The sequence below is a fragment of the Lepidochelys kempii genome, chromosome 7 (genome assembly GCF_965140265.1).
Source record: "Lepidochelys kempii isolate rLepKem1 chromosome 7, rLepKem1.hap2, whole genome shotgun sequence".
Lineage (NCBI taxonomy): Eukaryota > Metazoa > Chordata > Testudines > Cheloniidae > Lepidochelys > Lepidochelys kempii.
Window position 1 is genome coordinate 48,317,805 of NC_133262.1, and position 27,698 is coordinate 48,345,502.

The 27,698-nt window shown below is 53.9% G+C and overlaps 2 protein-coding genes across 6 annotated transcripts; both read left to right on the forward strand.

Moving 5' to 3' along the window:
• Nucleotides 1–3,133: 3,133 nt before the first annotated feature.
• Nucleotides 3,134–9,674, forward strand: NAA80 (N-alpha-acetyltransferase 80, NatH catalytic subunit). 5 transcript variants are annotated; one of them, XM_073352588.1, is made up of 2 exons: nucleotides 3,134–3,224; nucleotides 8,264–9,674. In XM_073352588.1, the coding sequence occupies exon 2, from the start codon at nucleotides 8,561–8,563 to the stop codon at nucleotides 9,593–9,595; it is 1,035 nt and encodes a 344-aa protein (XP_073208689.1). In that variant the 5' UTR covers nucleotides 3,134–3,224; nucleotides 8,264–8,560; the 3' UTR covers nucleotides 9,596–9,674. The 5 variants fall into 5 exon arrangements, with proteins under 5 accessions (XP_073208689.1, XP_073208688.1, XP_073208687.1 ...); XM_073352587.1 differs by having other exon boundaries at nucleotides 3,154–3,224; nucleotides 8,210–9,674; XM_073352586.1 differs by lacking the exon at nucleotides 3,134–3,224 and adding an exon at nucleotides 3,231–4,487 and having other exon boundaries at nucleotides 8,210–9,674.
• HYAL3 (hyaluronidase 3) lies at nucleotides 4,912–26,739 on the forward strand. The gene is made up of 6 exons (XM_073352584.1): nucleotides 4,912–5,657; nucleotides 18,943–19,121; nucleotides 19,700–20,683; nucleotides 23,088–23,177; nucleotides 23,670–24,100; nucleotides 26,705–26,739. The coding sequence occupies exons 2-6, from the start codon at nucleotides 18,951–18,953 to the stop codon at nucleotides 26,727–26,729; spliced, it is 1,701 nt and encodes a 566-aa protein (XP_073208685.1). The 5' UTR covers nucleotides 4,912–5,657; nucleotides 18,943–18,950; the 3' UTR covers nucleotides 26,730–26,739.
• The last annotated feature ends 959 nt before the right edge of the window (nucleotides 26,740–27,698 follow it).

Here is a 27,698-nt window from a genome sequence, read left to right on the forward strand (position 1 = left end):
GGCATATTGCCTTGTCCCCTGAAAAGATCCTGTGTATTTTTATCAATATAACAGTGTCAATGGACCAAGCTGGGCCATGTGTCAGTGGGCCAGGCTGGGCCAGGCTGTGTGTCAACGGGCTGGGCTGGGTGTCTATGGGCTGGATGTCAATGGGCCAGGCTGGGCCAGGCCGGGCTGAGTGTCAATGGGCCAGGCTGGGTGTCAATGGGCTGAATGTCAAAGGACTGGGCTGTGCCAGGTGTCAATGGGCCCAGCCAGGTGTCAATGGGCTAGGCTGGGCTGGGCCAGGTGTCAGTCGGCTGGGCTGGATGTCAATGGGCTGGATGTCAATGGGCTGGGCTGAGCCAGGAGTCACTGAGCTGAATGTCAAAGGACTGGGCCAGGCCAGGTGTGAATGGGCTGGGACGGGTGTCAATGTGCTGAGTAGGGCCAGGTTGTGTGTCATTGGGTTGCGCTGTATGTCAATGAGCCAGGTCTCAATGGGCTGGGCCGGGTGTCAAAGGACTGGACTGGGCCCGGTGTCAATGGGCCAGGTGTCAATGGGCTGGGCCAGGCCATGTGTTAATGGGCTGGGCCAGGTGTCAATGGGCCAGGTGTCAATGGGCCCGGCTGGGTGTCAGTGTGCCGGGTGTCTATAGGTTGGGCTGGGCTGGATGTCTACGGGCCAGGCCGTGTTTCTATGGGCTGGATGTCAATGGGCTGGGTATCAATGGGCCGGGCCGGGTGTCAGTGGGTTGGGTGTCAGGGTGGATTTGCTTTAAATCAAATTGATTTAAAACATTATATAAATCATTAGTCAGGAAGACTCGATTTAATCATGGATTTCTACATAAAAGTGCATTCTTGTTGGTGGCTATAACCTTAATACCTATTCTTCACAACTCAGAGTCAGATGTAGGTTTCATTTTTAGAAGGTACACACTATACATTTTTAAAGTGATTTATTTTGGAAACTTTTCAGATTAGTTTTACAGCTATATCAGAAAATGAATGATTGTTTGTTATTTCATTTACCAAAGGTAGTCGAAGCAGATATTTATGAAGTCATTGGGAGTTGAACTATTTCCAATTCAACAGGTTAATCATTAATATTTGGAGGATTTTCTTGCCATGCTGTATTAGGAGGAGACCATCACAAGACAGACATTTAAATTGTTTTATTTAACTAAAACAACATTATGTATTCTTGATTTTTTCTTCAACAGCAAGCATATAATATTTTAAGAAAACAAGCATATGAATTTTTGAATTTAGTTAAACATTCAAGTTTTTTAAAATCAGGTTTGTTTTTGTTAAAATTGTTTTTAACTAAAATAGTTAAATGAAATATTTAAAAAAAACCAACAAAAATTAAATCAATTATGTCAGCCAGGTCAACATGAGAAACTTAAAATATTGGCTTCTGCAGCTAACTCAGTCGTCTTCACCTTCATTTTCCTGTTTGTTCATCATCTGGAAAAGAAAAACAAGCTTTCCTGCTTTTTCAGGTCCCAAACAATTTCTCAATTTGGAATGAATTAGTCCAAAGGAAGAAAATATTCTTTCTACACCGGCAGAAGAAGCTACTGCTGTTAAAAGTGAGATTATCCCTTTAAAAGTCTCTGAATCCAAGTGCTTACGTGACTTCCACCAGTTCACTGGTGTGACTTTCTTTAAAACATCATCAGTAAATATATATTTCTTGAATGGTTCACCCTTAACTCTGAAGTTTATTAGTTGGCATTATGGAGGGATAGTTGGGATTATGGAGGGTTGATTGCTGGATGTCCATGTCACAGCCAACTCCTCTTCTTCAGCAGTTAAGGTTTGACCCTGGTACCAAGTATTGAGAATATCTGCAAGAAAATGAGCTGCAGATAGTGCTTGTCCCATTTGGTTTTTTAATGCTCGTAATGTAACTCCGTCATTGCATATTTCTTTTTTTTAAGATCTCACTCAGTTCCTTCCAAATTTCACCAGTTTCAGCAATAAAACAGCTATTTCTCTGCATTTTGTTCAAGGCTACAGAAATGGGCTTCAGGGTACTCGGCATGTGTTCAACATTTCTCTTAAGCCCAATGTTGAGAACTTTGGCTGTGACAGTGCCATCTATTTTTTCACGATTTTGTTCACAAACTGTCATCAGATTAGGCCAGTTCTTGATCTAGTGCTCCAAACAGTCCACTCCTGAGTTCCATCGCACGTCTTGTGGGAGAGTTAGTTTGGTTTCTCCCACTGTTTTCAGAGCAGCTGCTGCAAAGTGGTTGTTACGGAAGTGTTTTGCAATTTCAACAACATTCGCCTTTATTTCTGGAACACCGAAGTCTTTGGCTAGGAGGTGCATCAAATGAGCACTGCAACTGTATGTTGATAGCTTGGGACTCTCTTCACTCTCTTCTAAATTTCTTCTCATCTTGGCACATTTGCAGCATTGCCTGTAACCAAGCTGCATACTAGATATTTGATTTTTTTTCGGTTTGTTGTAGCTTTTACTGCTACTTCTTGTAAGTATTCTGCTGTGTGCGCATCTCCTGATGTATCAGTTGTTTCTGTAAGGAAGACATTCCCTTCTTCTGTTGTCACACAAACACATACAACAGGATCATTGTGGACGTTGCTCCACCCATCAAGACTCAGGTTAACAACTTCACCCTCTAGACCTTTTGCACACTGCTCAATTTCTCTTTCATACACTTTATCCAGCAATTGGCCTGTGACATCTGCTCTGTTGGGTGGACTGTATCCGATTAAAAAGCTGATTAAAAAAAAATCATTGATGCTTAGCCACCCTGCCAGGTGTCAAAGGGCTGGGCCAGGTGTCAATGAGCTGGGTCAGGTGTCAAAGGGCTGGGCCAGGTGTCAAAGGGCTGGGTCGGATGGGGTGTCAATGGGCCCTGTGCCAGGTGTCAATGGGCCAGGCCAGGTATTAATCGGCTGGGCCGCCTGCCAGTGGGTCCTGTGTCAATGGGCCGGGCCTCAGAAGACTAGTCCCTGCTGTGCGGTGTGTCTATGGACCGGCTGTCAATGGGCCGTGCCGGGTCTCTCTGGGCCGGGTATCAATGTGCTTGGCCGGGTCCATGGGCCGGGCCGGAGCGAGCGCGGGGAGCTGCTCCCCTCACACACGGCCGAGGAGCGGGTTCAGCGCCCGCCGCTCGGCAGCCTCCGGCCAGCAGGCGGCGCTGTGTCTGGCGCCGGGGGAGAGCGACGGGACGGAACGCGCGACCAGCAGCGCGCGGCGCCGCCATGTCAGTACCGGGGCCCTGCGGGGGGGTGGAACGGCGGGGAAACGGGGCCCTGCCCCATAGCGCCCCCGTTCGAGCTCTGAGCCGGCCTGGCAGCTGGGGGGGGAGCCCCCGGCCCTGCCCCATAGCGCCCCCGGCCCTGCCCCATAGCGCCCCGTTTGGGCTGTGACCCGGTCTGGCAGCTGGTGGGGGGAGCCCCTGGCCCTGCCCCATAGCGCCCCGTTTGGGCTGTGACTCGGCCTGGCAGTTGGGGGGGGGCAGAGTGAGCCCCTGGCCCTGCCCCATAGCGCCCTGTTTGGGCTGTGACCTGGCCTGGCAGTAGGGGGGAGCCCCTGGCCCTGCCCCATAGCGCCCCGTTTGGGCTGTGACCTGGCCTGGCAGTAGGGGGGAGCCCCTGGCCCTGCCCCATAGCGCCCCGTTTGGGCTGTGACCAGGCCCAGCAGTTGGGGACTGAACCCACAGGCATGCTTGGGGTGGTTCTGTCTCCCTGCACCGTCTAGATGGTGGGTCTAGTGACCCATTGGATCTCAGACAAAAGAACCCCTGTCTGTACTGGGCAGGGAAACCCCATATTTACCCACAGCTCTTGCTAGTGCTCAGCCAACAGCGCCAGTGGGTAGGGCCCTGCCCTGCACCTGAGCTGTTCCGGGTGGTAAAGGCAGGAAGCTTGGCCAGCCCATGTCCGTGGAAGCAGACGGGGACACAGTGGTGAGAGCCCCCAAGGGTGTGAACGCCCTGGGCTGTGCCAGTCGTGCTCTGGGGCCTGGTTCTCCTTTACGCCCCAGGTAGTTCTTTGTGCCAGTGCACAAAGGGTACCGAGCGCCACCTGGTCACGATGAGGGAGTTTGCCCTGGCTTAAATGGCTGCACAGGGCAATGAGGAATCAGGTGCCCTTTGTGCCAGCGAGGTTGATGCCAAGGGGCTGTGCCAGGCAGGCGTCAGCCCCTGGGGAATAGCCCTGGCCTTTACACCTCGTCTGCAGCAGCTCTGGGCACAGGGGCCATCTTGGGCGGAAGGGCTAGAGGAAGGGAGCAGATGGGGGTGGGATGAGGTGGAGCTGGATCTGCACCTTGATGATTCTGCACCCCTGCAAACCCCATAGGGCTCATTGAGGTAGGGGCACAATGTCAGGCAGCTCTTGGGGCCCTGCTTCCCTCATACCTTGAGTAGGGGAGGCTGCAGCTTCTTGGGCCAGGTGCAGGGAGGGATCTGATCCAAAGACGGAGAATTAGGATGAACCTCTGGAGCAGGGGAGCTGAATGGCAGGTACGATGCCCTGGAAGTGGAGCTGTACTTGCTGTGGAGGGGTTTCTCCACCCCTACAGGAGTAAGGGGGAGCCCTGGTGGCTGACCCACTCCCCCCAGGATGGGAGCCCCATGGCTCTGTCTAACCCTGGGAGCAACCCCCTCGTCCGCCTCTAATTTCTGTTCCAGTGCCAGAAATGTTTGCAGGGGGCAGCTGGGCCCCCTTCTCTCCAGGGACACTGCAGGGATTTGTCCGCGTGCCCAGGCATGTGTCCACATTGCCCCAGGCTGCACAGACACAGCCCATCTCTGTGCTCTGAGCCACGTAAACACCACCACCCCCCCGCCCCCCGCGGGTGCCCGTTGGGACCCTGGCAGGGTGAGCTTCTCCCTGGCTATGCCGTGTGGGTGCCAGCTGGGACCCTGGCCAGGTAGGTTCACTTGACAGGCAAGCCTATCTGGAGCTTGGTCCTCCTTCCTCCCCACTCTGCTGCCCTGAAGCTTGGTGCCCCAGGGTCTCGTGTATGGGCATAGCAGTTAGGGGAGTGTGCTGGGTACCATAGTGAATACTCCCTGGATTAACCCTTTGTATGCCCCAGGCCTTTGTGCTGGGGTCTTGTTTTTATTGGAGGTTGAAGGTGCCAGGATGAAGCCCCAGAGACCAGGTCTAGCTCAGCCAGCACCAGGGCAAGCGCTCCCCTCACTGATAGCTGTGGAGGGAACGCCATCTCTACCGCCACCCTTCTTCTTGGCCTTTGTGTTGAGGCTGCCCGTAAGGGGCTGGTTTGTGCCCATACGATGGCTCCATGGGGAGATCAGGCTGAGAACCCACCAACTCAGCCACCTTTGAACTGAAGTCCTGTTGTGCCCTACCTGGTTTTTAGGAGCCCCCAGCGAGCAGAGCTTTACGGGGCTGCTTGCCAGCACTGGGGAGGGGCTGGTCCACACCAATTTCCATTCCAGGCCCGTGGGCCAGCTTGTCCTATGTTTAAACAGACACGTCATTCACTGCTGGGAAGCAGAACTGGGTGTCTGTGGTTGGCTGGGGAACGTGCAGCTTCCTGTGAGGTACTTGTGAAAGAGGCTGGACAGCGTCTCCGGGGCCCCAGTCAGAGCAGAAGCTCGAGTTGATCCCCAGGCAGGGAGGAGACGCAGAGCACAGGAGCTCGACGAGCATTGATGCTGGGCAGGGTGAGTGGACACCCAGCAAAAACATGCTCCCCGGCTAACAGAGCTGACTCGATCACCATAGTGCTTGGGAGCCAGGAATTCCTGGAATCTCTTCCCAACTCCACTACTGGCTCTGGACATGCCTCACTTTCCTCAGTGGGGGTGATACCTAGCTTGCAGTGGGGAATGGGAGGCTGGCTTTCTTCTTGGCAGGCCTGAGAGGGGGCCTGGCATAAAGGGGGATGCCATTGGCTTTAATGCCATTCCCCCGGGGCCTGAATGGATATTTTGATTCTCATCATGAGGTTGAAATGGAGTAATGGCAAAGGCAGGCTGGAGAGTGGGGCTCATTTGCAGAGATGGCCGAGGCTGCGATAGCTCCTCCCCAGAGCAGGGTGCCTCCCTTGTTTGGGCCTTTTAATATGAAGCTGAACGAAGCCCCGGAGATGAGGCTGTGGCTCAGGGTGAGGGGATCTGAGCTGTGGTTGGCTGCACCAGGGTGGATTGTGCAGCTACTGTGGGGTGCAGGACAGTCAGATCTGGGCTGTCCCAGGTCACAAGACATTAGCCTGTCTCAGGATCGAGCTGCTCAGCCTGCTGAGGCCAGGCCCTTCTGTGTCTCCAGATGCTGGCGAGAAAGCATGGTTGTTGCTATCTGACTGTATTGAGAAAACTGCTTAGGTGGTGGTTCCTCTTGCAAACTGCCTGTGGCTTCCCAGAGCCCGCCAGCCCCTAGGAAGGGGAACTAGCCAGGGGGAAAGGCGCCTGCCAATGCCAGGAAATTCAGGCCCCGTTGATGAACGCGAGGTCAGAGTCTCCAGAGTGGTCCCGGGGGTAGGCTGGCCCCTGTAGGCCCTGGACAGAGGTTGGCAAGTGTTTGCTCTGTCTCCTCGCAGGGCTTTTTAAAGTGACTTTAGTGCTGATGAAAGGTGCTGGCCTGAGCAACCTGCAGACCTGTGCTCTGATAATGGGAGAGGCTGGGGCTGGAGTAGCCGGGACCCCCCCTCACCAGCCAGTGCTCCCTGCCCTGCTCCTCACAGCGCCCCCTGCTGGGAGAGGCCAGGGCTGGAGTAGCTGGGAGGTCCCCCCAGCCAGCGTTCCTGACCCTCCCTACAGCGCCCTCTGCTGGGAGAGGCTGGGGTCTTCTCAAGGCGCCTCTAAATCCAGCGAGCGGATGGCTCAGAGGAAGTCGTGGTGGTGACTGTGCATGTTGCAATTTCTCAAGGTTCATGACCCAGCCAGAGCGGAAGTTGGGGGGGGCAGGGTGAGGACTTCACAGCCATCCCCAGGCCTATCTGCCGTGCTGTCACATGCTGGCTCAGTGCCAATGGGTGGGGTGACTCTGGGAGGCAGGGACGCTCTAGCTGAACTGTCCACTGGCAAGGTGCAGCCTTTACTGTGCTCCTTTTCCCCTAGCTTGGGTGCACAGGTGGTTTGTTTGGGTCCGATCCAGCTGCCCAACAGCAGCCTATGAGATGAGCTGGCACACAGGAGAGGTACCCCGTATGCCATGGTTTGCTGCCATCTCCTGGGGGGCACAGGCAGCCTCTATTAAAGTAGGCTCCAAGCTTCAGCGCGGGTGGGGTCTGTGAACCCATCTCCTGGGTTTAAAGCTCGGTACAAGCCAAAGCTGACAGGGGGCAGGGACCTCCTCAGCCTGGTACAGACGGTACCCATCTGGAACGGACTGTGCTTCTGGCATGGCCCACTTCGCCCAGCCCAACCTGACACAGCCCTCTCCCTCCTTGTCCTGATGGTCGGGCTGTGGCCTTCTCTCAAGTGGGCAGCAAGGGCACGCTTGCAATGAGTTGGTGGTTCTCAGCCTGGTCCTTCTCGGACGGGTGTCCCGATCACAGAACCTGGCATCGCAGTTGGCACTGATCAGCCCCATTGGTCTGCGAGGACTCGACCAGCCGCAGAGTCCGATCTCCTGCGCAGACTGCGGAGTCCCCACTCCTCTTCGTCTATGCAGGAACAAGGCGCCTGGCCTGAGATAGCTTTAGGCCACCTTTACCTCCATGTACCCTTGGACCAGCTGTCACCCACCCCTGGATGTCACCCACCCCTTTTTCACTAGGAGGGTGGTGAAGCACTGGAATGCGTTACTTAGGGAGGTGGTGGAATCTTTCCATTGAAATTTTTAAGGTTAGGCTTGCCAAAGCCCTGGCTGGGATGATTTAGTTGGGGATTGGTCCTGCTTTGAGCAGTGGGTTGGGCTAGATGACCTCCTGAGGTCCCTTCCAACCCTGATATTCAATGATTCTAAGCTAGAGCATCCTCGGGGCTGCTCGGATCTACATGCTGTGTCCTTGGCCCCTAGGGGCCATGTACCAGGTGTGACCAGCTGGAGCCCAGCACTCTTTGGCCCATAACCCTTTGCTGGGGCAAGGAAGGGGACCAGCGCAGCTTGGCTCTGGCAGCTCTGGGACCCAGCAGGTATTCCTCTGGGACCTTCCTGCTCCATTTAGCACCCCTTCCTCTAATAGATGTGGTATTTATAGGGCTAGTTTTATGGGTGGATTTTCAAATGCTCATCCAGAAATGGAAAAAATTAAAAGGAATAAACTCTCCAGGTGCCAGGTGGAGTGAGGCAGTGACGGCTCTGCCAATTGCTTTGTTTCCATCAGCTGTTGGCGCAAGATGACCCATAGCACGTACTGAACCCTTGGAAGACTGGGTGTGCTCCAGGCTGGATTTGGCTCTGGGAGTTTCTCTTCCTCCCCTGGGGCCTGGTGTCTCCCTGCCGCGCTGCAATCTGCCCAAGGCCAGTGGGAATGGCCTGTTGCGGTGATCGTTGGAATTCCAGCAGCAGGGTTGCATCTGGCTGTGTGCACCCGCCCAGGTGTGTCGTGGCTTCGGAGAGCGGTGCTGGCTCTCTGTGACTTGCAAAGCTTTGCCTGCTTGTTCTCCCATCATTGGGAAGAATGGGCTCAGTTTCGGAGCTGCTCACGGCAGTGCCCCTTCACCAGAGGCCGGATCTGGTGGAGGTCTGCGCGGAGCTCATCAACGAAGAGTGGAAGAAAAGCAAGACCTCTCGCATGTACTCACTCCAGAAGTCCACAGACAACTTCCCCATGTGTCTGGTGCTGATTAGAACCCAGAGGGCCACAGAGGCTGCCGAGGAAGGGAAGACGGCAAAGACCCAGCTCCTTGGGCACGCCAGGTTGTCCCGTGTTGTCAGCCAGCCCGAGAGCTTGTTTGTGGAAACGGTTGTGGTCTCCAGGGCGCTGCGGGGCCAGGGGTATGGCCGGAAGCTGATGGAAGCCACCGAGAGCTACGCCAAGTCCCGTGGCTTCAGGCACCTGCATCTCACCACACATGACAAGCAGCACTTCTATGCCCACTTGGGCTACACTGCATCTGAGCCGGTGCAGAGCATGGGGTTCATGAGCTCCGTGGTCCCCATGGAGTTCCTGCAGATGTTCTCCAGCCCCCCTCCTCACACTAGAGCACCTGCTTGGGGACCGGGAAAGCCCAGTCCCACCGCCTCCCATCTTAACAGCAGAACTTCAGGAGCCAACCCGCCTCCACTACCGTCCTCCACACCCCCTGCCCACTGCACCGCCACTGTGTGCCCACCACCACCTCTGCCACCATTGCCGCCATCTCTGTCTCCACCGATCTGCTCTTTAAACTCCTCACAATCTGCCATTCCCCCTCCACTCCCCTTGCCACCTTCACCTCCCCATGCTTCCCCTTTCCATTGCAGGATCGCTGCTGCGGGGCTGCCTCCACCTCCCCCTTTACCTCCACCAGCTGCCCATGTAAGCTCTGCACACCTTCTGCCCCCTCCCCCTGGTCCTCCACCATGCCACCTCCCTCTGTTAGGCCAACCAGTTTTTCCTGGCCCCATCGCCTCCAGTTCACCAGGGGAGGATCCCTATGGTCAGACCCTGCTGGAGACACCGTATCGCGACCTCAGAGGGCTCCCCATCTTCTGGATGAAGAAGGACATTTGATTCCTGCACAGTGTGCTAATGGGATGCTGATTAAAAGTTGGGGTTGGGGAGAACTCCCCTGCCCCCGCCTTACCCACTGCTTGGTTGTTTTAGTTTTGATTGGCCTACCACAAACTCCCATGGGGTGGGGGAGAGTCCAAATCCCAGTCATTCCCTTTTGGGCCATCTGCCATGTTCACATGGGTAAATCAGGGAGCCTGGATCTCTTCTGGTCCAGCCAGAAGGGGATTTCTGTGGAGAGACCCTGCAAATCTATGATGCAGAGACACTCATGCGAGCTCTGCCTCCTTGGATCATTGGGGAAGCAGCTGGAGAAATCTCTAGCAGCAGCCGGGCCAGCCTTATGATAGGGGCCCCCAAGCTGCTGGGGTGGGGAAATCAGCAAGTGGCCTCCTACTCTATTCCCATTGCCAGTGGGGAAGGCTTTTGAGGCCTAGATATGGGACATGGGGCTTGGAGCTGAAAGCATGGTTGCAAAGGGATTCCCCAGGCCTGCTCCTTGTGGGTCCAAGGCCAATCAGCTAAGAGCCCCTCTAACAAATCTGTGTGGGGCTGGTCCTTGTGCATTGGTGACGAAGCTCTGGTGGGTTACACCTGTGCCACGCCTGGCTGGTCTGCACAGGAGCGCAGCCCATGCCCAGTTCCAGCCCAATGCGAGCAGGCAAGGATTCAGCTAGGGCAGGAGAGCGGCACGGCTGGCTAAGCAGCAGGGCGCTGATCTCACCACCTGCGAGGCAGAGGTGTGCCTGTGGTTTGTGGATCGCTCTTTGAGGTATAGGTGTCTGGATGTGTGGCCTGGGGCTACAGGGCATGCTCACAGACAGAAACAGAAGTGCCCAGGGAACTTTTACCCTGAAAGTTTTCGGTGCTGAACAAGTTTGGGCACCTACAGAGATTGAGGGTGGGGGCAGTGGAGCGGGGGTTTTGTGAATCCCTGATTCTGAGATTTAGGTGTCTAAAGTGGCAGTTGTGTCTAAACTCCTATTGTGAATCTAGCCCAAAGTCCTTTACAGAGGAGATCAGGATCATTAGCCCCCTTTCACAGATGGGGAAACTGAGGCACAGAGAGGCCAGTGACTTGCCCAAGGTCACCCAGCTGTCCAAGCTAGGAGTAGAACTAGGCCTTGCAAGCCCCACTCCAGTGCTTGACCCATTAGGCTACACTGCAGGAGTCTGGCCAGCGCAGAGGGGAAGATGTCTCTTTCTCTCTCAGGGCCCCTCCCACCCCACAACCTGCTCCCTGGGCTGGGATCTGCCAGCACCCTGAGCTACTGCAGCTAATAACAGGCACATTCCAGCTGAGATACAGGGAGGGCCTGGGCCACTGCTAGGCCATCAGTCTCACAGCCAGACCCCCAGGGTGACGGTCATATGCAGGCGCCCATACAGGGCAGACAAGAATATCTTCAATGTGTCAGGTACACGGGGAGAAGGCAGTGGTGGCCACTGTCTTGCTGCAAACAGATCCTTTGGGAGGCATTTATAACTAGGCACCGGACGGACCGGAAGAAGTTATTGGGACGCTCTATGTAGAGGGATGGTGGGTGGGTGTCAGAAGGGCATCCCAGCTGGCATCAAGGAGGTGCCACCCTTCTTGTTCAAGAGAGGACAGGTGGGCTGGAGGGTGCGTCCTCCAACCCATCGCTCTTCTGTTACTTCTTCCCTTGTCTCTTTGGTTGCCAGCATCTAGTTTGACTCTCTCTCTCTCTCTCTCTTTGGAGTGGGGAACCAAACTGGAGAATGGGTCATTTTAAAATAAGCCCCTCCCAGGGGCTGGGTTAATTAAAATAGGGGTGGAGCTAAAGCCCTATATATACAGGTGGGAGAGCAGTAAGGGTTAGCTCCAGCCCCATTCGCCAACCCCTCTATGTCACTCAAACTGTGTGATGTGACTCATGGATTTCCAGGCCAGGGCGGTCTCTCGTGATCATCTGCTGACCTCCTGCATGACAGGTGAGAGAACTGCCCCATGATAATTCCTAGAGCCAATCTGGATTTAAGAATTGTTTGTGATGGAGAAGGACCATGACCCTTGGTCAGTTGTTCCAGGGGTTAATTGCAAATGATCCTGTACTGGGCATGTGCTAGATGGGACAATGGACTCATGCAGGCGCCACTAAGATGTGAATTTCCCCAGGCTAATGGCTGGGAAACCCCATTGCAAAAGCGTATCTTGAAAGGAAGGGAATAAATGCAACTTTCAGCAGACCAGGCGAGTGCCTCTCCAAAAGGCCTTTGATCCAACAGCTGGGGCAATTTTGGTGGGTTCTGACTCACGAGGCTGCTTCGTGATATGCTGGGAACCATTTGGCAACTTGTTTCTTAACCAGAGGGAAGTCTTGGTAATGTGAATTCTTGCTACAGCTCTGTCTGCTCTTAGCTGTGCTGAGAGGTGGGGAGAAGCAGCTGGTTTTGTGTGTGTGTGTGTGTAGGGCAGTGGGCTTAGCGAGGGACTGCTCTATACACACAAAAGAATTAGATCTGTTCATGGAGGCAAGGTCCGTGGCTGTTAACTGAGATGACCAGGGACACAATGCCATGTTCTGGCTGTCTTTAAACCCACAGATTCTGGGATTGGACGACAGCAGATGGATCATTCGGTAATTGCCCTGTTCTTTTCATTCCCTCCGAAGCACCTGGCATGGACACTACCAAAGACAGGGCTAGATGGACCATTGGTCTGACCCACTATGGCCGTTCTTAGGATTGTTACTAGGATTGATACTGGGAACCAGTATCAGAACCACCCCTATTTTTTCTCAAGAAAAACCAAACCTGGCCTCCTTGGCCTATGGTTACTATACAGGAGTCACTTCCCCCACTGATGAAATGCAGCCACTTCTGGGGTGGTAACCCCTACCTCTGTCGTGGGCCCACTGGAGTCACCAGGGTCAAGGCTCCTTCGTAGGAGGCAGCACTCTCTGCAGAGACCCATGTTCCCGTGTGATGAGGGGAACCCCCAGGAGCCTCCTGCACCTGGGAGGGGAGCAGCTCTAGTGGGGAAGCACTGTTGACATGCAAGGTGGCTGTAGCTGCAGCTCTTCTGAACCCCAGTGACAACCCCGGGAGAACTGGGGAAGAGAGTGGCTGAGATCAATCTGCTGCATCCCACCCTGCCCCATCACCCTCAAGAGTCATCAGCTGTGTACTATGTAGTAATCATTAGTCACGTGATCATTCACACCGTACACCCTGCCGCTGGGATCTTCGTTTGCTGTGGCGCTTGCTGGGAAAGGGCCCTCAGGTGAGGTGGGGGAAATGAGCATGAGTCCCGGTGGGACGTCAGCCACCCCGAATGCTGGCCTGTCAATACCCCAGCCCCCTGAGGCGCTCCGAGTGTGGAACAGCTGTCTGTACATCCCTGGAGCACTGCACTGTGTGAGCTCCGTGGGGCCAGTCGTACTGACCTGGCAATGTTTCGGCTAGCACAGCATCTCTGCTGAAGCTGTCGGGTGCCTGTTATATCCCCCCATCTAAAGATGTTGCTGAGCTCCTTTTGGAGTCTTCCTTAGCAAAAATGTCCCCTCCCCATCACATGCCCATGTGCTCCCTGACTCTAGGGGATATTAGAGAGACATTAGACACGAGAGATTAGAGGCGGGCAAGGGAGTATCTTTTATTGTCCCAACTTCTGTGGGTGAGAGAGACAAGCTTTGGAGTGACACAGAGCTCTTCCTCAAACTGCCACAATTAAATACCAGATCTGAACAATTAGTTAGCATAAGTCGTTAACACACGTTTCAAGGGACCACTCAAGGTGCGGTGGCCCATCAACACCCCTGCAGTCAGAGTGGGGAAAGCAGCTGAGAGGGGTTGTTAGTGGGTTACAGATTGTTGTGATAAGCCATAAATCTATTGTCTGTCTCTGTTCCGTCCTGGATTTTCAGTGTCAAGCAGCGTTATGAATTTAAGCTCCCAGGCTCGTCTCTTGTAAGTGTTGTGCAGGTTTCCTTTGAGGCTGAGGACTGAGTGGTCAGACAAAGAGAGGTTTCAGAGTAGCAGCCGTGTTAGTCTGTATTCGCAAAAAGAAAAGGAGTACTTGTGGCACCTTAGAGACTAACCAATTTATTTGAGCATGAGCTTTCGTGAGCTACAGCTCACAAGGTGCCACAAGTACTCCTTTTCTTTTTGCAGACAAAGAGAGATCGCCTTGTGAGAAGTGTTCAGCCATAGGGTGCTTTTGTCTTTTATCATTTTCCTGTGAGAGTTCATTCCAGAGCATGGTGATTGCCTGGTTTCACCCACGTAGTTGCTACTGGGGCATTTAGTGCACTGGATGGGGTACAGCACCTGTTTTGATTGGCATGTGTAAGACCCGTGGATCTTGAAAGGTGTGCTGTGAGGATGGGGTGGGGGTGGGGGTGGGGGTGTTGTGTTGATCATTGTAGCAGTGGAGATATGTTTGCAGGTTTTGCATGTTGTTCTGGCAGGTGTGAGGTGGAGTGTCCTGGTCTGTGTGGAGCTTGCTTCTGATGGTGTGCTTTATAGCCAGAGACTGGTCTTTGCAGAGTTGCTCAACCTCACATGTAACCCACACTGGGGAGAGTGTGTCTCTGTCCCCCTCTAGTGGCTTGGTCATGTAAGAGGCTAAAAGTCTACTCTAGCTGCCTGCTAAGACATACCTGCTAAGGTATTTCTTTAGCTTAAATAGTGCTTGTGCTTCGAGTGCCATCGATCAAACCCCGCTAAGGGCTCAAGAGGGGCTAGTTACATGCACACTGGTACTGTAGGGTTGTCGGGTGTACAGAGGCTGCACACATTGGTTTGCTATTGCAGGGTCATTTGTTAGCACTGGAATTCACACAACAGGGTGTTATTTTTGAGTTGATCTCAAGGGCTGGATGTTGCACGTGAGTTTGTTGTTGTAGGGTTGCTTGAAAGTTCTGGGCTATACACACATGGGTTTGTTGTTGGAGGATTGTTTGGAAGTGCTGGGCTATAAACACGTACGTTTGTTATTGTAGTGTTGCTTGCAAGTGCTGGATATTGCAGGTGAGTTTGTTATTGTAGGGTTGCATGGAAGTGCTGGGCTATACACACGTGGATTTGTTATTGTACGGTAGCTGGGAAGTGCTGGAGTACACACACACAGGTTTGTTATTGTAGGGTTGCTTGCAAGTGCTGGGTGTTGCAGTTGGGTTTGTTATTGTAGGGTCTCCCAGGAGGGCTGGGCTTCTGGTGCTAAGTGCAGTGTATAGATAAGTGTTGGAGTGTCTGTACTGGGAAAACGGAGACCTAGAATTATCAGAGCTGTGAAAATAGACTGGGGAAAAGGTAGGTGATATTCAAGGAACAAGGTCAGTTGTAACTGAGCTCTGCACAGCAGATTGGGGGTGGATTAGAGCCTGTCTCTGGGGTGCTGGGAGGCAGTGAGAGCCCAGGCAGTGCATTCTGGGGGGATTAGAACATGGCTTTGGGCTGTCATGCGGCACCCGAGACTGATCTGGTTCCTAATCTTCTCTCTCCGAAGATATCTCTGTTGCAGCTGGGGAGAAGTGAGCTGGCATTGGCTGCCCTGGCCCCATGCAGCCGGGTCTGGTCCAAGGCCCATAGATGCCATCTGGAAGCTTTCTGCTGATTCCAGTGGGCATCCGATCGGGTCTTAAGTGGGGAAAGTTGGAAGTTCTGGACCCCTTCCCCCAGCTTGCATTCGTCTTGCTGGCCATTGGAGTGACCGCAGGGAGGGTGCATCAGAGCCGCCAAGGGGCAGGGACGGGGGCAATGGCATGGCTTGTGCATGAGCGTGAGATTTAATGCTCCCCACTGGTATTGCATCTTACAGGCAGCCTGAGCATGAAGCGCCCAACTCCCAGTGGTGCCTAACTGCTCCCTGCAGTGGTGGTGGAAGCAGAAATAATTTCTTGCTGGTACTGCATTCATGGGAGGGACACAAGGGGGGGCACGTGACCTCCCCACGTGACCCTCCATGTGACTCCTCCCTGCCCCGCCCCCAGCCTAGGGATCCCATGCTCTCCCCGTCCCTTCTGACACCCCCCTTTGTATACAAACATCAATATGCTTACCTACTCACTTTCCCCACACATATGTAGTATTCAGTCTGTTTATATGGAATATGGGAGTTGGGTGAGGAGCCATTTCAGCACGTCTGACTTATTAAAAGACAAATTTTAAGTAGAACTGTATCCTTAACTGCTTTATGGTATTGTACCCAAACATTGCATTTCAATGGGGGATTCAACTTCCTTTACAGCAGGGATGGGAAAACTTTTTGGCCCAAGGACCACATCTGGGTATGGAAATTGTATGTTGGGCCATGAATGCTCATAAAATTGGGGGTTGGGGGGTGGGAGGGCTCCGGCTGGGGGTTCGGGCTCTGGGGTGGGTCTAGGGATGAAGGAGGGTGCTCTGGGCTGGGACCGAGGCATTCAGAGGATGGAGGGAGATCAGGGCTGGGGCAGGGGGTTGGGGCATGGGAGGGGGTCAGGGGGCCGGGGGCAGGCTCTGGGCGGCGCTTACCTGAAGCAGCTCCCAGAAACAACGGCATGTCCTCCCTGCAGCTCCTATGCAGAGGCACTATCAGAGGTTCCCGGCCAATGGGAGCTGCGGGGGTGGCACTTGGGGTGGGGGCAGCATGCGGAGCCCCCTGGCTGCTCCTATGCATAGGAGCTGGAAGGGGGATGTGCCACTGCTTCTGGGAGCCATGCAGAGTGGGGCAAGACCCCGACCCTGCTCCCCAGCTGGAGCACCAGAGCAGGGGAAGCCCCAGACCTCGCTTCCTGGTGGGAGCTCGAGGGCCAGATTAAAACATCTGGAGGGCTGGATGTGGCCTCTGGGCCGCAGTTTGCCCACCTCTGCTTTATAGGAACAGGTTTCAAAGGGGTAGTCGTATTAATCTGTATCAGTAAAAACAGTGAGGTGTCCTTGTGGCACCTTAGAGGCTAACAAATTTATTTGGGCATAAGCTTTTGTGGGCTATAACCCACTTCACAAGATGCCTGATGAAGTGGGTTATAGCCGACGAAAGCTTATGCCCAAATAAATTTGTTAGTCTCTAAGGTGCCACGAGGATTCCTTGTTGTTTTTATAGGAACAGACTCCTGAAACTCTTACCAGTCCACAAAAGTGGTCCACAGTCATGCAAATAGTCCCATTGTCTTCAATGGAATTGATCAAATGATTAAGGGTTTACAGGATTAGGCTCCAAGTTTGTAAATTGTTCTGGATGAAATTGACAATGCTTAAGCTGGCAGATCAGAAGGAGCTTCATTCGAATAAAGGTAGGCAGATGTGTGATAAATCTTAGCTCCGTTGCTAAGATGAGGAACGTATTTTCAGCAAAGTTCTTGGCAGATTCCTGAGGCAGCTGGTTTAAGGCTGTCAGTGTCCAGCATTATAATCTTCACCTATCGTACTCTCACCCACAAAGCTGGAAAATGAGGCATTTGTTTTCTTTGTTTTGCTGCTCCAGTTCCAGGTAACAAAATGCATGTTAGACTAGTTTGGCTGCAAAGAAGAATTCTAGGTACACTGGGTACAACACCTGATTCCCACCAGGCTGCAGAACTGGGCTGACATCACAGTCCAAACATCCTCTGGTCAGTGCAAACAAAGGCATTCCTCTAATGATTTGGACTTGATGTGATGCAGTATGAATGTCATGGATAATTCAGACCAATGAGAGAAACAGAATCAAAGGGGAGAAACAGAATCAAAAACACTGTTTAAATACCAGGTTTCAGAGTAACAGCCGTGTTAGTCTGTATTCGCAAAAAGAAAAGGAGGACTTGTGGCACCTTAGAGACTAACCAATTTATTAGAGCATAAGCTTTCGTGAGCTACAGCTCACGAAAGCTTATGCTCTAATAAATTGGTTAGTCTCTAAGGTGCCACAAGTCCTCCTTTTCTGTTTAAATACCTTCCATCCCCCCGCCCCCCTTGAGGACTCCTGACCAATGTAGCAGCACAATACCTATGCTAACAAACTTAAACAAAGCCTTTGTTTATGTTTGTTAGCATATGTATTGTGCTGTTAAAGCCATTTAAAGAATGAATGTTCTCCCTAGACCCATTCTGTTCCTTTAAGGGCAGAGCACAGCCCCACCCTGCCCTCCGGATGGGTGGGGCTAGCCCCAAGTCTTTCTGGTACCCCGTACCCACTAAAAATCTCTTGCCAGTACTGTGTACTGGAGGGTACCACCCTACTTGCACCCCTGCCTGCAAATCTCCCCCTAGGAGGTTCCCCCAGCGTGAGCTTTTCGGTGCCCATGAAGGACTGTCTGTTTACCCTGGTGTGGAGGGGCACCAGCAGAGAGAACCCAGCGTTGCCCTTAGCCACGCGCCGTTGAGGCCCTGGCTGCAGATCAGAGCGACGGCGGAAGACAAGAATGTGGATGTTTCATTGTAGGAGGGTTCCAAGATCAGGACCGTAATAAACAGGACCGTCCCTAGGGGAATGCGGGGCCCGGGGAGGAAGTGACAAATTTGTCACTTCTGGGACCAACCCGTCACTTCTGGGACCAACTGCGCTGGCCAATTGTGTCGGCCTGTGGGGCCCCCCAAAGCGCGGAGCCCAGAGCAGTCACCCCGATTCGCTGTACCCTAGGGTCAGCTCTGCCAGTTGTATGTAATAAGAGACACTCCCTGCCCCAAAGAGCTTAAGGCCCAGATCCACAAAGGTTCCCAGCTTCCACTGGGAATTAGGAGCCTTAGATCCCCTCGCATAATGACAGGTTTCAGAGTAGCAGCCGTGTTAGTCTGTATTCGCAAAAAGAAAAGGCGTACTTGTGGCACCTTAGACTAACAAATTTATTTGAGCATAAGCTTTCGTGAGCTACAGCTCACTTCATCGGATGCATTCAGTGGAAAATACAGTGGGGAGATTTATATACATAGAGAACATGAAACAATGGGTGTTACCATACACACTGTAAGGAGAGTGATCACTTAAGGTGAGCTATTACCAGCAGGAGAGTGTGGGAGGAGGGGGGAACACCTTTTGTAGTGATAATCAAGGTGGGCCATTTCCAGCAGTTGATTATCACTACAAAAGGTTCCCCCCCTCCCTGTCCCTGCTCTCCTGCTGGTAATAGCTCACCTTAAGTGATGCATCTGATGAAGTGAGCTGTAGCTCACGAAAGCTTATGCTCTAATAAATTGGTTAGTCTCTAAGGTGCCACAAGTACTCCTTTTCTTTTCACCTTAAGTGATCACTCTCCTTACAGTGTGTATGGTAACACCCATTGTTTCATGTTCTCTATGTATATAAATCTCCCCACTGTATTTTCCACTGAATGCATCCGATGAAGTGAGCTGTAGCTCACGAAAGCTTATGCTCAAATAAATTTGTTAGTCTCTAAGGTGCCACAAGTACTCCTTTTCTTTTTTAGATCCCCTCATGCATCCCAACCTGGGAGTTGCACCCACACGGGCCAAGCAGGGGCTCCTTTCCTGGGGCACCGATCCAGGGGTGATGCTGCTCGCTGGTGTCAGCTGGGACTTCTGGCTGTTTCCCTGGGAGGGCAAGTCCCTGGTCCAAGTGCGATCTGGTGGGAAGGCCGGGTCAGAGGTGAGGTCCAGTCCAAATGGCAGGAAACAGGGGAGACAGCATCATGGGGGTGGACAAAGCCCAGGCTGAAGTCTGACTGGGATGCACTGATACAATCATAGAAACACCACCTATAGGTTTCAACACCCATTACACCTGTAATTTGGAAGGGAAAACAAAGGACGAGGAGGGACCCAGAGCAAACTAAGCCATGGGGTTTTATACTTCTCAGTCCTGGGGCATAATTTGCACAGCTGTCCTCTCCAGTAGCCCTTTGGAGCCCCAATGGGCTCAACCACAAGCCGACCTTGGGCAGTCACAGGATGTATCAAGGAGAGACCAGTTCTCAGCTGGCATCAGGTCCTCCTTAGCCCAACATGGGTGACATGGGCTGGGGACTTTCCCCAGCATTCCAGGGTGACCTGCCACAGTCTGTCCTGGGTGCAAGTTGTGTTGGTTGCTCCCATTGTCATGGGTGGAGCTCAAGGAAGAGGATGTGGGGCTGAGAGAGGAAGCCATAAACAAGCTGTTCCCCTTAATGTTAGAACAGGTGTGGCTCCCTAGTCTCACCCTGCCTCCGATTTGCTCTCCCCTTGTAGGGTGTTCATTCAAGAAGGAAGCAGGAGGGGGTCTGGACCGGACATAGTTGCAGAATGTCCACCATGACTCTGGGCCTAACTGTCTGGCCCTGGGTCCTGTTCTGCCTCGGAGCCATCCCACCCTCGAGAGGGAGCAGTTGGGAGAGTGCATCCACCGGCCCCCTTCTCCAGCACAAGCCGTTTGTGGTGGTGTGGAACATGCCCACGGCCCGGTGCCACCAGCGCTTTGGGGTTGCCCTGCCTCTCGAGGACTACGCCATCGTGGAGAACCAAGGCAACGCATTCCAGGGCCAGAACATGACCATCTTCTACAAGAACAAATTTGGACTCTACCCGTACATCTCCCCAGAGGGCGAGCACCACAATGGGGGGATCCCCCAGAAAGTCCGCCTGAAGCAGCACCTAGAGAGGGCCACAGTGGAGATCACCCAGCTTCTGCAGCCAGACTTCCACGGGCTGGCTGTGGTCGACTGGGAGGAGTGGAGGCCGCTGTGGAGACGGAACTGGGGCCCCAAGGCAGTGTACAAGGAGGCCTCTGAGCAGTGGGTCCAGGAGAGGTTCCCAGAGATGTGCGCCAAGAAGCGAGCCTACTTGGCCGAGGAAGAGTTTGAGGGGGCAGCCCAGGAGGTCATGGAGAGGACGCTGGTGCTGGGGAAGAAGCTGAGGCCCTGGGGTTTGTGGGGCTTCTACAGGTTCCCTGACTGTTTCAACGATAACTGGAGGAAGGGGGGGAATTACACGGGGGAGTGCCATGCCATGGAGGTGCTGCGAAACAACCGGCTTATGTGGCTCTGGGAGGCCTCCACCGCCCTCTATCCGAGCATCTACCTCCCACCTAAGCTTCTGCTGGCCGAGCGCCAGAGTTACGTCCACCACCGCCTGCAAGAGGCCTTCCGGGTGGCACGGTTTGGCCTGGAGCAGCCCCTGCCTGTGATAGCATACTCCCGAGTCTCCTATCGGCACTCCGCCAGGTACCTGTCCGAGGTAAGAGCCAGGGATTGGGATGCAAAGGAAAGAACCAGAGCTGGAGATCCATGTGCCTGGTATCCTGCTCATCGCTAGATTTCAGCCTTCTTGGTGGTTGGGAATAGCCTTGGGTTAGCCACCAGGTGGTGAAGCTGCACCTCTAGGACAGCCAGGAGCTAGCAAGGGTGGGGGCTGTTGTAATCAGGATATGCCCAGTTGGCTCAGGCCTTGTTTACACTACACAGTTTTGTCCAGGAAAGTCAGCTTTTGTTGACAAAACAGTGTAGGTGTCCGCACTGAAATACTCCTCCCGCCGATGTAACTCCCCTGCTATGCTGACATCATAAAGCCACCTCAATGAGAGGCTTATGTCTGTGTGGTTAGGACAAGGTAGTGTCTGTGTAGACACTGCCTTCCTTATATCTGATTACTCCTGGGGGGAGTCTGCATGACTGTGCTTCCCTGCAGAAAATGCCAGGGAAGCTAAAGGGAAGCTATGCATTGGGAGGAGGTGTGGAGGGGGTAGATCATGGGTGTCGTTTTTGGGGTGTTATTGCCCCCCCCAAACAGAGGCGAGGCAGGAGGGGTACACGGGGTTACATGCCACTGCCCCCACTCATTTGTGCAAGTGCAGAGCTGCCCAGCTGAAGGAGGCAGCATCTGGGCTCCGCTGACTGCTGCTGAACGCAGCCTCCTGCCAGTTGGGCTCCCCTTCTGTGTGCTGGGAGCCTTCCTGTTTTCTGGGCAACAGTGAGTGCCCGAGGTGGGGCTGGGTAACGGGGAGTGAGGGAAGTGATGGGGTGGGGGGAAGAGGCAGTTGGGAAGAAAAGGAGGTGTGGAATAGGGCAGGGGGAGGGGAGGGAGTGAGGGGATGGGAATGGAGAAAAAAAGGGGATAGAGGAATTGTGGAGGGGGGAAGTGGGAGCCCAGCATGCAGCATCCCCTCGGCAGCAGCTGGGGCTCCCCCATTAAGCAGGCCCATCGGACCCCACCCTGACAAGCCCTACCCCCCTCCACCTGGACCCCTCCGACAAGCTCCCCCCAGGCCCTCACCCCACTGAGCCCCAACCAGCTGCACCTGGACCCCCACCTCATCAAGCCCCACTCCCCCAGCACCCGGATCCCCCCACACTAAGTCCTTCACACCCAGACACCCCACCGAGTCCCATCTCCCCTCACCCAGACCTCCCCTGCTGAGCCCCAACCACCTTCACCTGGATCCCCTGCAGAATCCCATTGCCCCTGCACCCGGAACCCCTTAACGAGCCCCTGTGCATCCAGATCTCCCACTGAGCTGCCCGCACCCAGACTGCCCAACACAGAAACCTCTCACCCACACCTGGATCCCCCTGCATTAAGCCTCTCCACAGTTGATCCTGCTGGGCTGAGCCTGCCCACCCACACCTGTTGTGCCTGGCAGGGGGGCAGGGCCCCGAAGCATTTCTGGGGCAGGCCCAGCCCTTGCACTGTGTCAGGGTCAGGTGCAGCCTCACTGCCAGTTGCTGTACTGGGGAAAGTGGGGGCTTCAGGATGATCTCTCACCTCAATGCAGCCAATTGCCTGTGCTCCCCACTCCCATGCTGGAGCCACATATATTTATTGGCAAATAAAATTTGCAAAATGTTAAAATTGTATGCATAATTTTTACATTTTTGATGCAGGATTTTTAATTTTTTTGCACAGAATTCCCTCAGGAGTAACATCTGCTGTTGGCCATCTTGTCAATTTCAGGGCTCTGCTGGAGCTGTGAAATTTACATGAAAGTGGGCTCCTGGCTCCTCAGCTGCACAGTCTCCGCTCCCTGGATCTCAGTCCCCCACGCTGCCCCTCTTCAGTCAGTGGAAGCGCTGCTGGTGAGGACCAGCACCAGCAACAGAAGGAGGGCAGTGTGAACATCAGCCACCGCAGTAATTTGATGTGGTGGCTATAAGTCAAACTTACATAGGTCGACTTATCTTTGTAGTGTAGACACAGCCTCAGTCAGTGCAAACCCCGGCTTGTTTTGATTTCTGCTTGGGGCTCATTGCACATCAGTGACACTGACCGCTGAATGAGGGGCGTTGCCAAGTGCAGGTGGGGCCAGGGGCTCGCGTGCTGCCCCGACAGTGCCATAGGGCTGTGCTGTACTGGGGTCACATGCAGTGTCATGGGGGATGCCAATATCACCTGCAGGCCAACATAAACATTACATTCATGCCTCGTGGGCGCCCTCAGGACCGCGCTGCACCTGTCCAGAACCAGGCAGGTACCGATCCTAGGGGCACTGCCTCTCACACACACACACAGATGATGCCAGTGCCATGAGACCAGCAAAGCAAACAGCACTGTATGGTAACATGCCGCCAGCGACTGGTGCCAGAGTTGGTGCCCAAATGTTCCTTGTCTAAATGTCCCTTTCTTGTTCCCTTTTTTTCTCGGTCAGGCTGACCTGGTCCATACGATTGGGGAGAGCGCAGCGCTCGGCGCCACCGGCCTGGCACTGTGGGGGGACAACTCCTACTCCCGTTCAGCCGTAAGTACCCCAGTTCGCCCTGGTCAGGCCCTCAGCAGACCCAGGGGGTTGTCACCTAGATACAAAGAGCTGAAATAGTCTGTACGTTCATTTCTGGTGGAGCTGCCCTCTGTCCACGTGGCATGAACGGTGCCCATCCACATGGCCCGATGTCTGCATTTACTCACCTGTGTGTTAGTTGTAATGCAAGCAGCTGTGCAGGAGGTGTCTGGGAAGAGGGACTCACTCTTAGGGGTGTGAGATGAGTGTGTGGGTTCTCAGATCCCTTCCCCAGGGGCCCTGCATAGCTGGCACTGGCTGCTCCCCTTTCTTGGCAGGGAGGCCCACGAGCCAATGGGCCCCTGAGACCCAGCTCAGTTTGGAGGTGGGGTCCCTCTAGGGCAGGGCTGGGCTGGGCTGCATTGGTGGGGCAGACAGGTAGCAGTGTTTGCTCCCCGGTTATGCCAGCGTCTGCAGTGGAACTGGGTGTAAATGTGGCTTTCCGCCCCCCAGGAGAGCTGCAGGAGCCTCCGCCATTACATCACCCACACCTTGGGGCCCTACGTGGTGAATGTGACGTCGGCGGCCCAGCTGTGCAGCCGCCAGCTGTGTCACGGGCGTGGACGGTGCGTGAGGCAGCACCCTGACGAGCTGGGAGCCTTCCTGCACCTCCGCCCGCAGCAGTGGGGAGCGGACCCCATGCTGACCAATCACCTGGGCACGGACAAGCCGGGCCAGAGGGCATGGGGGCAGTTCTGCTGCCACTGCTACCGCGGATGGACGGGCGCCAGCTGTGAGAAGCAGGCGTGGACCGAGCCCAGCAGGGGCCCTGACTGCACTGCGCCGGCCCAGTATCCGGACATCTGCATCGCAGTGCGGGACAGAAACACGATGGGCTCCCAGGTCTGCCCTAAGCCTTCCTACGAGGGGAAGACGGAGCTCAGGTGACCGCCTGGATCAGGGGGTGGCTCATGGGACCTCAGCAGGTCCATAGACATGGAACGGGGAGAAGGGAGCCTGTGGTGGTCGTGGAAATTCCTGCACTGACATGCCCTTTATTCCTGGCTAGACGGATGAATCTGCCACAGGATGATCAACTGTTCCTAGGGGATCAGCCGGGACTACCCAGTCCAGCCATAAGAATCTATCCTTCCTGCCCACAAATAAAACGATCAATGAATCCATGCTGGGATAGCCCCTTTAAAGGGGAGGAGATGCCCAGTCCCAGACGAGTTCATCCAGGGGAGATCTAGCCCCATGGAACACACCCAATGTGAGCTGCATCAGCAGAGACAGAACCAGGGCACCTTCCGCCCCCAAAGCACATGCCCCAACCCTGTGAGCTAAAGGAGTAGCTCCATAAGTCGCTCCTCGTAGGAGGTTCTTATCTCCTCTGAGAGCCAGGGCTAGCGAGAGCCACAATGGCCAGTGAGTAACGGGCACTCAGTTGCCTGTAGATCAGCAAGGAGCTGCCTCGGGCAATAAGTCACAGGCAGTGGGGGAGTTTGGCAGGGAGGATGGTACAGTTCAAAGGCCCCAAATCCTCAGGAGGCAGCATGACTTCCCCACCCCTGGCCTCCTCCCTGCCCCCAATGCCCCTACGCCGGATCCCCCCCCTCCCCCAACCACTGCATTTCTGGAACAGGGCCAGCTGCACATGTTCTTGCTGCCATCTCAAGAGGGGCCCTGGCACTGTGCAAAGGGCTGGGGGTGAGCTGTGATGGGTCGCGGCCATCAGATGCTCTAGTGAGGGGAGCAAGCCAAGAGCCATGGGCTCCCATGCCTTGGCAGCAGGTCAGCTCTCGCTGACTGGCCCCTGGCTTTTAATTCCTGAGCCCTTGGGGATGGCTGAGCTGTGTGGCATGGTCACATCTCTATGTTCTACATCCCCAGAAGCCCCACCGTGGTCTCTCCTCCCCATGGCTTCAGCCCAGACATGATTAGACCCCCAGCCCCACTCTTACAGCTTCAATTAATGGCCGACTAAAACCAGTCCATTAAGATGACTTCAGATGAGGGAAAGGATTTCAGCCAATCACAGTCCAGCAGTATTTATTATGTTCCCACCCCCAAATTAAAGTGAAAAGCTTCTGCGTACAATCACACCACGCCTTTTCCACTCTGGCCACTCCCTGTTCACTCTTTAGCCCCGCCCCAAAGGATTAAATGAACCAGAATGATACGTGTTACCTCCATGTGAATGCAATATAACTTATCTAAAGCCTTAACTGTGTAAAGCTGGTGTCTTTCTCTGCTGCCCAGACTGGGAGCTTTGCTTAGAGGCTCTGTGATGCTTCCCGGGGGTACCCAAGGTTGTGAGGACCCTTGCTACCACTTGCCCTTAGTGTGAGGAAACCTTGTCTGTGCTCCGCCAGGGGTCAGCTCCCTGGCTTCGCCAGCCATGCAGGCTCTGCTGTTCCTCGGTAGGTTTGTGATAGGCTCTGGAGTGCCAAACCCCTGGTCCACTGGCCACTCGTGGGATTCACAGTACGCCCCAGCTCCCCCTTCGCACACAGCTCTGCTTCACACACACAGCACTTAGCACAGCACATGTTTGTAGTGAACACACGTGCTAAAGTGCATTTACCAAAGAGCAACGAGTCAAGCGCTGGCAAGTAGCAAGCTTGGGACCATGGCATTACATGTAAAATAAAAGCCTTCTGGAGCGCGATTTAATTAACAAGATACTGGTGTTGATAAATTACACAGGCCATTGCTTGACCACAGTTTGGTTCGTCATGAAATAGAGTCAGGAGATAAAATACCCAGTATCAGTGGATTTATTGCTAAAAGCCAAGAAGAATATAGAAAAGGGAAAAGGTTCAGTACAGTTCCAGGAAGCTGGCTTGTGCAGCCTTGTTTTGTTCACCTCACACAGCCAGTGTGCTCGCAAGGTTACAGCCCTCGGTTTGTATCCTGCCTGGTTACAAGTACAGGGTACATGGGAAACTACATGTAACCACTCAGCGTTGTGTCTTGTGTTCTGGGACCATGCTGTACCCCTTATCGCTTTGTTCTGAACACAGGCATTCCAGGTACCCTGGGGCATGAAGGCACCTCCTAGGTGTAGAACAATCTTATGTCCTGTCCTCCTCTTTTGGGACAGGCTGTGTTCACCTGGGAGAGTAACTCCCTTTCTGTTGCTGTGGCAAAACATTCCTCTGACCTGAGCTCAACAGCGTCTCTATTTGCTTAAGCCAAAACCTGCTTTCTGCAAGGTGGTGTGGGCTACATCGCATGGAGGGCAGTATTAGAGCAAAGGTATAGGCCAATTTAGGTTATAAAACTGGCTGTGCCTAAGGCTATTTGTGCAAGCTAATGCATGGTGCCGTTACTATGCTCTGACTAATATTATATATAGATATGTGCTACTGGCATAGATTGGTCAACACTGTGCTGTATAATGATGTTAAGCTCACCCGTCTTTGCAGCGTTTTCCAGCCAGGCAGCCCTGCCAGCCCTTTTTCATGGACCCAGCCACACACTCTACTTGTCTCCTCTGTGAAGGCTGAAAGGCAGGACATGCCTTTGTTCTTTTTCATAAGCAGGACACCCCGCTGCTTACACAGCTGAGCAGGCAAAGAGAAGGAAGCATCTCCTGCCCCCTGGCTGAGCAGAATCTGTCCCAGGCCTGTCACCACCTGGCGACCTGCTTTTAACTTCAAGGTCAGAATTTCCAGCCTAGCTCCATCAAGCCTTACATATCACCTGCAAGTTCACAGTGGCTAAGAGGACCAGTGCGTTACCGTTGGTAGAGCCCTCACATGCCACCCTGTAAACCCCTAGGCACCCCCTCTGTGCCCTCTGCCAGTGTGGGGGTCACAGGTTCTTATGTAGTGCCCAGGATGAACCAACAGCTGCTCAGTGATTGGAGTTCTCAGCAGAGGGGAGTTGGAGCAAGTTGCTGTCCAGGATAGATGAGGTGAACTCTGGTTTTCTGATTCAAAGAAACCTGCCACCTTCCCCACACTCTGGGTGTAAGTCTCCCCCGCAGAGGGGCCCCACCAAGCTTGTGCTTCGCTGAAACCCCACGGTAGGGCTTATGGAGTACCTTGGCTTTGTGCTGGCCCTTTGCTTGGGGTGCCGGTCATCCTCTTTGCATAGCACCAAGCAAATGCCAGCCTGCAGCTTTTGTATATGTCCAACTTCCACTGACAATAGTGGGGGAGGCTGAATGTGCAAGGCCCATGGGATCTGTCTGGGAAATTGAGGGTGCAGGTCTCCAAGCTTTCCCCAGGATACCCCAGGGGTTTTTGTAATCTGATTTAATTCCCATTCCCTGATGGGATTGTCATGTTCCTCCGCAGCTGATGTGATGTGTCTGGAACCAGCAAAAGCCCTCATCCCAGGGAAGACGATGCAGTGACACGGTTTCATGTGAGAGGCAGTGTTCTCTAGTGGGCAGAGCACACAAGCCAGAGCCAGGGACTCACCAGCCATTGCACCCACCCCTAGTGAGAGTCAGTCCCTACAAAGTAATTAGACAAGGCAGAATTATTCTTCCTCCCACAGGGAGGGACTAAGTGACTGGGAGTCCCTCCA